The 12,325-nt window shown below is 40.1% G+C and overlaps 2 protein-coding genes across 2 annotated transcripts in view; one reads left to right on the top strand and one right to left on the bottom strand.

Annotated features, from left to right (window-relative positions):
- ccdc150 (coiled-coil domain containing 150) overlaps positions 1-1,644 on the bottom strand; it is a 49,154-nt gene extending 47,510 nt beyond the window's left edge. Inside the window, exon 1 of the mRNA XM_033631503.2 lies at positions 1,599-1,644. The gene's annotated coding sequence lies outside the window, so the exon portion shown is untranslated. The remainder of the gene's footprint in view (positions 1-1,598) is intronic.
- Positions 1,645-5,482: 3,838 nt separating this feature from the next.
- Positions 5,483-12,321, top strand: xaf1 (XIAP associated factor 1). Its single transcript, XM_033630854.2, has 7 exons — positions 5,483-5,619; positions 6,845-6,980; positions 7,071-7,127; positions 7,243-7,471; positions 7,574-7,638; positions 9,644-9,889; positions 9,982-12,321. Exons 1-7 carry the CDS (start codon positions 5,582-5,584, stop codon positions 10,012-10,014), a joined length of 804 nt encoding a protein of 267 aa, XP_033486745.1. The 5' UTR covers positions 5,483-5,581; the 3' UTR covers positions 10,015-12,321.
- Positions 12,322-12,325: the final 4 nt, after the last annotated feature.

Below are 12,325 nucleotides of genomic sequence, written 5' to 3'. Positions count from 1 at the left end.
GGTAAGATGATGACACAGATGAATGATTCAGTTGAATTCGACTCCCAAGATGATCCTCACCCAGCTGTCAATTCGATTGAGACTGGCCAATAGGAACGTGGCCCTGCCCATGACGTTATTTCGCAGCGAAAGCAAAATCCTGACACGAGAGCAAAGACTTAAAAAAATGTTTTGAGAGAAACAATTTTTTTTGAGAGAAAATGTTTTCACACTGATAGCAAAAAAATAATATTTGAGAGTAAAAAAAAGTTTTTTGAGTTTTTTTGTCTCGGAAATCATTTTTTAAATCTCAAATTATTATTTTTTTATATTCTATGACAAAATATTTTCTCTCAAAACTTTTTTTAGTCTCAAACATTATTATTATTTTTTGCTGTCAGTGTGAAAACTTTTTTAACTGAATATTTTTTTTTCTCTCAAACATTTTTTTTCTCTTATATCATTTATTTTCTCGCATGTAATAAAGACACAAATTTAACTCCATAATTGACAGCTGGGTGAGGATCGTCTTGGGAGTCGAATTCAACTGAATCATTCATCTGTGTCATCATCTTACCCAAACATTGGAGTCTCCGCTCCCAAATAATGCAGCGCATCTATGCCGGTGAATCGACCATGGTGGATGAATGATTCAGTTGAATTTGAAAAATTGAAAAATTTGAAAAATGTTTTGAGAGAAACAATTTTCACAATGATAGCAAAAAAATAATATTTTAGAGTAAAAAAAAGTTTTTTGAGAGTTTTTTTTTCTCAGAAATCATTTTTTAAATATCTTTTTTTTATATTCTACGACAAAATACTTTCTCTCAAAACTTTTTTTAGTCTCAAATATTATTATTTTTTGCTATCAGTGTGAAAACGTTTTCTTTGAAATATTTTACTTTCTCTCACATCATTTATTTTCTCGCATGTAATAAAGACACAAATTTAAGTCCATAGACCTCCACAGTTCCTGTTAACTGCCATTTCTTACTGACATGACCAACAGCAGAGGAAACAGCTCCCTGAAAACACTTTGCTATCTTCTTCTAGTCTTCATCAGGTCTTTTAGTGTTCAGAGTGCTAGGCAGCTGTTTAGAGGAGCCCATGGCTGCTGGTTGTTGGGACAAGCTTTCAGGAGTCAGAGTCTTTATAAAGCTTTGAAATTAGCATCACCTGGCCTTTGCTAACGATGACTGTGAACAAGCCAGAGCCCTGACAAGTTCATTAAGGTCTGAGACCCTGGGAAAAGTTGTCTGAGAGCTCAGATGTCTTGGGGTGCCCAAACTGATGCACTCCACTGACACACAGCTGAGCTCAATGTGATGACATCGAGCCAAAATCATTTCAAATGCTGTCATGTCCCTGCAGGCTGCAGAGCATACATTAAACGTCAGTGTTTTTGTTACTCGGGTCATTTTTTCTATAAATGAAAACAAAGGCGCGCGAACAAATCACAGCAGCAGCAGTGTGTTTCACTTCTCGTGCGCGACACTATAACACGACACGAGCAAAATAAAATGTCATCAAGCGTCACGTTAACAGACACAGCTTCCTACACTGTAACGTTGCTCTTTGCATCAGAGTCAAACAAAGTAGTAGATGTAAACCCAACTCACCAAAGTCACCACTTCCGCCCCCTGTAACCATGGCGACGCGTCACTGTACTTCCTTCCTTTCAAATCGTTCATCTGATGCATTCAGGACAATCGGAAATCTCACAACTATGACTTGAGCAAGGCGATAATGTGTCGCTGTGTATTATAGCTCCAACAAACAGCTTCAACAAAAACATTATAACCGTCATGATGGTGGATTTATCGCAGGACTTCTGTATTAGACTGTGTTCAATATAATTACATAGAGAGAGCAGAGATAAGGCACAAACATGTGAAAGTGTGTGACTTCATCATGTGATCACCTCTGACCTTTGCTCCAGCACCGATTCACTCTCTGCCTTCATCCAGCTCACTGACTCCATCAGAAGGGACAGACTACAACTTATGGTCATGAATCACTGTAAATGCTGTCGTGTGTGAGGGGTTATAAAAGACACTGAGACCATCTTGTTGTAAAAGGCCTGCAGTGAATATCCAAGTCACTATTCTATAGACTAGACCACTGTTAGACCACTAGTCACTAGACCCTATTCCAACTAAACTTTTTAAATCCAGTCTCTTGTGCCTTTCTAATGACACTACCAGAATCGCCAACACTTCTCTACAGTCTGGTATTTTCCCTGCTGCTTTTAAAACAGCCATGGTGAAACTTTTGCTCAAGAAACCTGATCTCGACACTAGTGACTTAGCCAATTATAGGCCTATTTCAAATCTCCCTTTTATCGGTAAACTGTTAGAGAAAATTGTTTTTAATCAACTATTTAATCATCTTAACACTAATAATTTATTGGATAAATTTCAATCTGGCTATCGCACTAACCACAGTACAGAAACTGCCTTATTAAAAGTAGTTAATGACCTCAGAATCGCAGCTGACTCGAATAACGTTGCTGTCCTCTTTTTACTTGACTTGAGTGCTGCGTTTGATACCGTTGATCATTCCATATTAATTTATCGACTTGAGAAACGGATGGGTCTTTCTGGTGCTGTGCTTGACTGGTTTCGTTCTTACTTGTCTGACAGGAAATTCTTTGTTAGCCTAGGTGATTCTGTATCACAGACATTTTATGTTGAGTATGGTGTACCTCAGGGGAGCATCCTTGGTCCGATCCTCTTTTCTTTATATATGCTCCCTCTAGGTAAAATAATTAGTCTTCATAATGTACATTATCACTGTTATGCAGATGATATGCAATTATATATCTCTGTTTCATCAGGAGACCCTAGTGCGTTAAACAGTCTTTTTTCCTGTCTTACAGATATTAACACCTGGATGAACAAACATTTTTTAAAGCTAAACGAGCAGAAAACAGAGATTTTACTTGTTGGTCCACTAGAAGAAAGGCAGAAACTTCAGTCAGATTAAATCACATGTTACAAGCCTAGGAGTGATTTTAGACTCTGATCTTAATTTTATTCGCCATTTTAACAGAAGTTGCAAAAACATAATTTTTTCACCTTAGAAACATTGCCAAAATTAGACCTTTTTTAACTCAGGATGATGCTGAAATACTTGTACATGCTTTTATCACTAGCCGTTTGGACTACTGCAATTCCCTTGTTACTGGTCTCCCTAGAAAGTCACTGAAGAAACTACAAGTTATTCAGAACGCTGCAGCCAGGATTTTAACAAATACAAAAAAAGAGATCACATTAGTCATCAGCTTGCATCATTGCACTGGTTGCCTGTTTCTTTTAGGATTGATTTTAAAGTTCTGTTACTCACTTATAAGGCCTTAAATAATTTAGCACCGTCTTATATCAGCGATTGCCTTTCTTCTTATGTCCCAACAAGAACTCTCAGATCCTCCACTGCCTGTCTTTTAGTTGTTCCCAAGGTGTCCCACAAGAGAACCGGTGAAGCTGCTTTTTGTTTTTATGGCCCTAAACTATGGAACACTCTCCCTTTAGATCTGAGAATGGCAGACTCCTTAGCTATTTTTAAAAAGAAATTGAAAACCTGTCTTTTTAATTTGGCTTTTAATACAGGTTGATTTGATTTGATTTTTATCACTGTTATTGTTTTGTTTTCTTAATGTTGTTTAAATTGATGTGTTGTTTTTAACTGTTGTTGTTTTGTTGTTTCTGATATTGCTTTGTTCATGCACTTTGGGCTGCATTCATGCATGAAAGGTGCTCTATAAATAAAGTTCATTATTATTATTATTATTATTATTATTATTATCATAGTTATTCAGTTATTGTTCAGAGCTCTTACAGAATAATAATATCTGCTCAAACGCTGTTTAAACAGTGTGTTGTCTCTGCAGATGTGGTTCAGATTGATCCCAGGTGGGGCTCAGTACCTGCCCTTTGCCCTCTGACAGAGGTGGGTAGTAACTAGTTACATTTACTCAGTTACATTTACTTGAGTAACTTTTTGGATAAATTGTACTTTTAAGAGTAGTTTTAATGCAAAATACTTTTTACTTTTACTTGAGTTTTATTGTTTTAAAGTAACAATACTCTTACTTGAGTACAATATTTGGCTACTCTACCTACCTCTGAGTACATCATTACATATATACATATATATATATATATATGTATATATGTATATATGTACAGTATAAGAATATATTTGTGTTTCTAGTGCCTTGATTTATGTTATGTTTGTAAAGATTTAATTTATTTTTGTTTTAGTTAAAGGGGTATCGTTTAAAATACATGAATTTGCAGATTATTATTTTTGATTGATTAATTACATTCATGTTCATATTTTACAAATAAAGCAGACGTTACTCAACAGTTACTCAGTATTTGAGTAGTTTTTCACCAAATACTCTTTTACGCTTACTCAAGTAATTATTTGGATGACTACTTTTTACTTTTACTTGAGAAATATTGTTCTAAAATATCAGTACTCTTACTTGAATACAATTTTTGGCTACATGAAGTGCAGAATAAAGTGAGGAGAGGAGAACAGAACTCACTTGAAGCCCGTTGTTGTAATTAAACACAGGTCTACTTATAGTTTGGAGGGTAGATTGGTTTGCTGATTATTTCAGTCATTCAGGGAACAATGTTTTTTTTATTAATTTAGTGTAAAGATTTATTGATTGTGGTGGGGTTTTTTTTATAGACACTAAAGTGTGTACACTGATGATAAATGTAGAAAGTGTGTGTGTAGCAGCAGGTAGGTGTGTATAGTATAGACATTGAGACACCTCAGACTCATTACTGTGCATTAATGTACTGTAATTAGGCCTCAGGAGCTCCTCTGGTGCCAGCAGACACATAGAGACCTCCAGGGGCCTCTGCAAGCAAACAAAAGAAAAAACACACCTGCCTATATGCAAAAATATTTTGTGTAAGCGATGCCCTTTAGTCCCACCTGAGCACCTGCCCCACTAAATGTCTGTGCACGGCTCTGGCTAGTGATGTGACGTTCACAAACGAGCCGAGTCTTTGAACCGGCTCTTTAGAGTGAACGAGCCAGTTCCTAATTTCTTTGCTTTTTACTTTACTTTACTCTGTATCCATTAATTTCAGATTATTTGATCTGGAACAAGTTGAGAGAGACTAGTTTGCGTTCACTCATTCACTTCAAAAAGCCGGTTCAAAGACTCGGCTTGTCACTCACACCACTACTTGTTGTTTATAAAGGCCGTTGCTATGGCTACAATATCCAGACCACGTGATGCAATAAATCACCAATGCGATTTGTCATTGAACCCAGTTACACAGCCCCACCACACACACACACAAAGGAAATAAAAATAAAAAAAAAATAAAAAAATAAGTGAACGAGAAATCCCATCACTAGCTCCGGCTCTGAAGTCTCACTCAAGCTCATAACTGACCCCTTCACTGCTGCAGTCACACTGGAGCTTTGGCGCCATCCTGTGGCACATGCGCACAATGACACCATGTGATGGCGCAGCATGATTTCACTTTCTGTTTTGCTGAACTGAGACTGAAAGTGTCAGGTCACAAAGTCAGACTTTTTCTGTAAATCGATCATAGTTCGAGGATTTCTGCGGATGGAGAACAAGGAGGAGACACGCACCTGCGGCCAGTGGTGAGAGTTTACTTTATCAAACGTTTCTTATGAACCAAAGTCACTGTAAATTACATTTAAAACTCTGGTTGTGTGATGTTGGTTTAATACTTAAGAAGCAAATATACTGAACATAGGACGTGAACCAGTAGTGTACCTGTTCAACACTGGTTTCAGACAGTTAAAGTGAACTGTACACTGAATAATATTCATGTCTCTGTATATTTTTAATGACTATATTCCAACAAACACCTGACAGAGAGCAGTGGGACATCAGCGGACTGTGTGAGTCCACGTTTGTAAGAAGGAAGAAAGTTAGAAGTCTTAACACACATTAATCTGACGTCGAGGCAATATGAACCTGTAATGTGTTTAATAAGTTCAGCAGTGAGACTCATTAACTCGGGGTTAAAAGAAACAGTCTCCTTTCACTTTCTATATTAGGTTTTTAGAGAGAGAGAAAATGTTTTCACACTGATAGCAAAAAAATAGTATTTGAGAGTAAAAAAAAAAGAAAGTTTTTTGAGAGTTTTTTTTTTCTCGGAAATCATTTTTTAAATCTCAAATTATTTTTTTTTATATTATCTTCTTTTTTATATTTTTTAGTCTCAAATATTATTATTTTTTGCTATCAGTGTGAAAACGCTTTCTTTCAAATATGTTTTTTTCTCTCACATCATTTATTTTCTCGCACGTAATAAAGACACAAATTTAACTCCATATTGGTCAGCTACAGCACCACCAGAGAGAGAGTTATCTATAAGAACAGGACTGTGTGCTGATGTTGCTCTGCCGTTGTAGAGGATGTGAATGGAAACACATCTAACATATACTAAAATCACCCAGATGTGCCGATCACTGGGATGAGGAAACCGGAACAAACCAGAGGCCAGCTCCTTATCCCCGCTGCTTTCAGGCAGACTTAGGACACAAAAGATGAACAGAATAGTTTGGAGACGTTGCAGGTGTATTACTGGAAACACACTGAACATGATAACGCACAGTAAGGCATGACCCAGATGTGGCCATCACTGGCATCCTTTTAGGCCTGGCATGTTTGCTGTCAGGGCCCTGAGGCGGTAGAACAATCTGCCGGAGGAAATCAGGTCGGCCGAGTCAGTGATCCCTTCTTAAAACACCTTTTATCGGAGAGCTTTTCCTGATTTTACTTGAGTTTGAAGTTCATTTAAAGTGTCTTTTATTTCTTACAAGACATAATATGACCGTCAACATTTTTCTCTTGAAGCCACAAAGAGGTCGCAGAGGCCAACTTCGCTCTGCACGAAACGCACTGCAAGCGCTTCTTGTGTCCCTGTCCTGACTGTGGTGAATCAGTTCACAGAGAGCTACTGGACAAACACAGAGAGGAAGAGCACACGCAGGTACACACACACACACACACACACAGGTACACACACACACACTCCACATGACGGTGTGTTGTGGAGGCTTACAGCTCTGTTTGTGTGCAGGTGAGATGCTCCAAGTGTAACAAGAAGATGGAGCATCGTCACCTCAAGGATCATGAGGTGAGTTTAAATAACTTCATCCCTGTCAAAGTGGGGAAAAGATCAAGAGTCTCCAAAAGGCTCACTGTAAAGGTTAAACACCTGTTTATCAGTCTGCCTCTGCTCCGTCCTCCAGTCTGACGAGTGTGTGGAGCGTCTGCAGAGCTGTCAGTTCTGCGAGCTAGAGCTGCCGCACAAGGAGCTGGACGAACACAGTCTGGCCTGTGGGAGTCGCACTGAACGCTGCTTGGAATGCGGCCGCTACGTCACCCTGAAGGACCAGGCCGAGCACGAACTGACCTGCTCAGCTGCTGACGACGACTCAGCTGCTCCTCAGACTAGCAGCAAGCCGCCATCAAACGAGAGTAAGGGGATGTGTGGCAACGCCGACTAACTTACACAATACGTCTTTTTCTTCAGCTGTTACCATGACGATTCTACTAAACTCTGCCTGTTTTATTTCACAGGAATAACAGTGATGTGTAACAGATGTATGAAATCAATTCCAGCTGAGGATTTAGAAGATCACGAGGTTTGTGTCTATTGCAAGCATTTGTCTTACATTCATTCATTCACTTCCCATAACCACTTATCCTATCATGGGTCGCAGGGGGGCGGGAGCCTATCCCAGCTGACACTGGGTGAGAGGCAGGGTTCACCCTGGACAGGTCACCAGACTATCACAGGGCTGACACATAGAGACAGACAACCATTCACGCTCACATTCACACCTACGGACAATTTAGAGTCACCAATTAACCTGCATGTCTTTGGACTGTGGGAGGAAGCTGGAGCACCTGGAGGAAACCCACGCTGACACAGGGAGAACATGCAAACTCCGCACCATTGTGCAGCCCTTATCTTATATATTATGGTAAAAATGAAAGTAACAATCCCACATAAGAATGAAACAGGACAGACTGACAAAGTTAGTAACTAGCTGGGGAACACAGTGGAACATTTGGCAGCTAAAATCTCAGTGTATGTCTCAGAAGTTGGTGTAGATTAAAAGCATGACGAGGCTACATCCATCCATTTTCATCGGCTTATCTGGGACAGGGTCGTGGGGGCAGCAGGCCAAGCAAAGCACCCCAGACGTCTCTCTCCCCAGCAAACCTTTCCAGCTCCTCCTGGAAGATCCCAAGGTGTTCCCAGACCAGATGAGATATGTAACCCTCCTGTTCTGGGTCTGCCCCGGGGCCTCCTACCAGTGGGACGTGCCTGGAACACCTCTAACCGGAGGTGTCCAGGAGGATCCTGATCAGATGTCCGAACCACCTCAACTGACCCCTTTCAATGCGAAGGAGCAGCAGCTCTACTCCAAGCTCCCTCTGGATGTCCAAACTCCTCACCCTATCTCTAAGGCTGAGCCCAGACACCCCACAAAGGAAACTCATTACAGTCACGTATCTGCAACCTCGTTCTTTCAGTCACTACCCAGAACTCATGACCACAGGTGAGGGTTGGGACGTAGATGTACCAGTAAATCAAAAGCTTTGCCTTCAGCTCAGCTCCGAAAAGTGGCTCAGGGCTTGACGCTAACTTTTTTCCCAAGGAGCACATGTGCTCCTAAGTTGAAAAAGTAAGGAGCGCACAAAGAACTTTAGGGGCACAATGTAAATTGATCAAATAATGTGTTTTCCGTAATAAACGTGATGCAAATAGACATTTACAAGCAAAATTATTGAATGAATTTGTATATAAAATGTACAGAAAGGTAAAATCATCAAGTTTTGAAAAAGTATTGCAATTTAATTTTGTCTTTAATGTTATTATCTTATATATATTATCTTTGTAATATCCTAAAACATTCTCCAGGTCCTCTGAAACTCTGCAGGACTTATTTCCACCCTGCCCAGCAGTGGTACCGTGGCGAACGGTCCCTAACTGCGGGGAGAATGGAGCAGGCTTCCCCGGAGGTCCGCCACTTTTCCCGGTCCGTCTCCTCCACACTTTGACTCATTTCCACCCAGCTGACAGTGGGACTTATATTTATTGTGCCAACAGTGGCTTGGAAAACCGCCCATAACTGTGTCACACGGGGAAGAGGGAAGAGGGAAGAGGGAAGGCGGCTGGAGTTCCTCCAACATTTGCGGTTAGATTATCATATTTTTTTATTGACAAAAATATAGGCTGCTTCGGCTGATTTTTTTATGCGCACATGTGCCCCTAAATATTTTTTACAGTTTGCACACACCTATTTTTAGTTGCAAATGCGAGTGAAATGTTCGCACTGTCGAGCGCTGTGGCTACATCTGTAATTCCCTTTCAATCCTGCACACTCGTCCTCAAAGTCAGCAATGCATAAAAAGTTTGCTAACTTTAGCCACCGTGAGCTACTGCTCAGCTACGGCTGAGGTTAAACCCCTGATTGTACTGCACTGAGCAGAGTGTTACACTGCTTAGCTGTTCAACTTTTATTTATAAGAGAAAAAATGTCCTCTTTCTTTTCCCGTACATGTCATAGACTCACCAAAAGCCCAAATCCACTGTAAAGGATATAAAATTAACACCTTTGTCTCTATCTCCCAAACCAGCTGGAGTGTTTTCCAACAACCAGGCTGGACGATGAAGAGGCTGCACCAGAGGAGGAAGAGAGCGACGATGAGGATGACTTCTACAGTGTGGGGGAAACTACTTGGCTAAGCAGCACCTTTAAGGCAAACTCCCTGTCAGACAAACCCAGCAGAGGTCCCTGGGGTGATGAAGGTGACCCAGACCAGATCAGCACCTGCCCCCACTGTCACCTGGCCCTGCCTAACTTCACACTACGCTGGCACACGGTAACACTCCTGCATCACAAACAATCTGTATATACATTCTTTAAAAAAGGTTCCTGTGCTAAAAGTTTCCCAATGTCTCTGTGTGTTTTTAGGTGAAGTGCCAAATCCACATTCTCTTGAAATAAAGAGACAGAGCTCGTCAGGATGGAAACACTGCTTCAGAGAACTTTGATCATGTGTTATTAGCAAAAGGATGGAAAATTTACTGGGCTCCTTTTTACATCTAAACAAAGGTTTACATTTTGTTTTTAGTTTTACTGACATTTAGTGTTAGTGTGTGCATGGCTTTGTGCTCGCATGAAGAGAAAGTGTTCTCAGAAAGTTCTCCGTATCTCAGTAAACTTCACACTCCTACTGACTTTCTAATTTTCCTTTATTAAATACAAATACAGCCATTAAACTGCAAAGCTAAAAGCTAATTGCATCTGTCTAACAAGCGAATGGTGTTTTGAGTCAGCAGCATCAAATTGAGCAACAAAAGTTTACATGTCAAAGTCTGAGATGAACTATTTATAAAGACATATTAACCATAACCTGTAGAAATAATGGATGTAGCTACCGTGATGTCACCCATTGGTTCGTGGACTGCCATTTTGAAACCTTGAGTTCAGCCATAAATGGTGGATAAACCAAGACGGTCCACTGCGAGTCAGTTTCCTGTATCAGTGTCACGTGGGGTTCACGACCACCACGCCCCTTTAGGAGACTAACAGCAGGTCCTGAGTCCATTGACTTCAGTGGGAGAAATAAACGATTCTTTCGCCCCATAGTCACGGAAGCAAATATTTGACCCATTTATCACAAGCCACATATCTTCAGAACATATTTTTTCCAGCGGATATCTTAGTTACAACATGATTGAGCTAGCAAAGCAGTTTTGTGTTGCTATGTGTGGTATTTATTCAGTTTTGGGAAATCACGATGTCTAGAAAGCATCAGTGGCTGCAGCTGACAGGGACAGCTAACAGCAGCAGCAAAAATATTTTTTTCACGGGCCGTTTATTTATTTAGCTTACGGCCAGTAAGGGTACACACATGTTGACAGAAGCGAGGTTGGGGATACTCGTCTTTGATTGGGGTACGGGGGACAGCGCCTACTTAGGAGACTGGAAATGTATACCATTTCATACAGTGGGAGTATATTGTAGATGGGCTATCTTGCAGTAATCCAGTATCTTTGGTTCAGCATGTCGTCTGTCGCCATCTTGGATTTTTAGGAGCCAGAAGTGACCATGTTTGGATTAGAGGGTGGAGCTATGGAGGGGTGGATCTCCTCACTTAAAGGAATATTTTTGTTGCTGTTTTGTTTGAACGGTGGATGTATGTCAGCTAGTTATGTAACGTTAGCTACGATTGTTCTCATTATGTTTTCCTTTGTAAAATAAAAAATTAAATTGAAAAAACTACGCAACCTACAGTCTTGAAAAAATGAAACTACGTATTACCTTGAGATGTCTTTAACACCAAAGAAAGTGGCGAGTGTTCATGTTAGCTAACGTGGCTGTTAGCGAGCTTTAACTACTATCTCGGTTTGAAATAAACATGAAACACGTGCCCTTTCTCAATACTGTTATAACGTTACTAAAGAAACTAGAATTACTACCCTGGCATGTTTGACTCCGCCCACCAGTCCAGTGTCTCTGACAGTCTCCATCCATGTCAGTGAAAACATGGATGCTTCACACACAGAAGATCTATACAATCAGCACAGTTTCAAGATTAGAGTCACCAATTCAGTATCTGACCAAATGTCTCCCCTTCTGTTCCTGAGATATGACGCTGAATAATGGCCAGAAAAGTGTTTTATGTAGAACATTATAATGTCACAGTGAAGTTGACCTTTGACCTTTTGGATCTGAAATGTCATCACTTCATTATTTTATCATGTCAGACATTTCTGTGAAGTTTTGTCATAATTAGTGTATGAATTCCTGATTTATGGCACAAAACATTTTGTGAGGTCACAGTGAGCTTGATCTTTGAACTTTGACCACAAAATTCGACCTTTGACCACTAAAGCGTAACAAGTTCATTGTTGAGTCCAAGACGTTTGTCCAAAATCTGAAGAAATTCCTTTCGGCGTTCTTGAGATATTGTGTTCACAAAGATGGGACGGACGGACGGACAACCTGAAAACATAATGCCTCTTGCTACAGCTATTGCCAGCGCAGAAGGATAATAAATATTAGGCCTGTATGAATATTATTGTTACTTTAGTTGAAGGAAAAATAAAAAAACATCAGGTCTGAGGTTAAATGAAACTTAGATTGTTGCTAAGGCTGACAGATGATGTCATGGGCAGACACGGTCAGATTTTCTGGAGCTGCCATCGATCAATATCTTTACGTTTGACGTTAAATGTACTGAAACTTGTACTGAGACAAAGCAATTACACACCTAATGACAGATAATAATAAAATTAATTGACCACACACA

This window comes from Epinephelus lanceolatus, chromosome 4 (genome assembly GCF_041903045.1).
Source record: "Epinephelus lanceolatus isolate andai-2023 chromosome 4, ASM4190304v1, whole genome shotgun sequence".
NCBI lineage: Eukaryota > Metazoa > Chordata > Actinopteri > Perciformes > Serranidae > Epinephelus > Epinephelus lanceolatus.
This window is presented reverse-complemented; position numbering and strand designations above follow the sequence as displayed.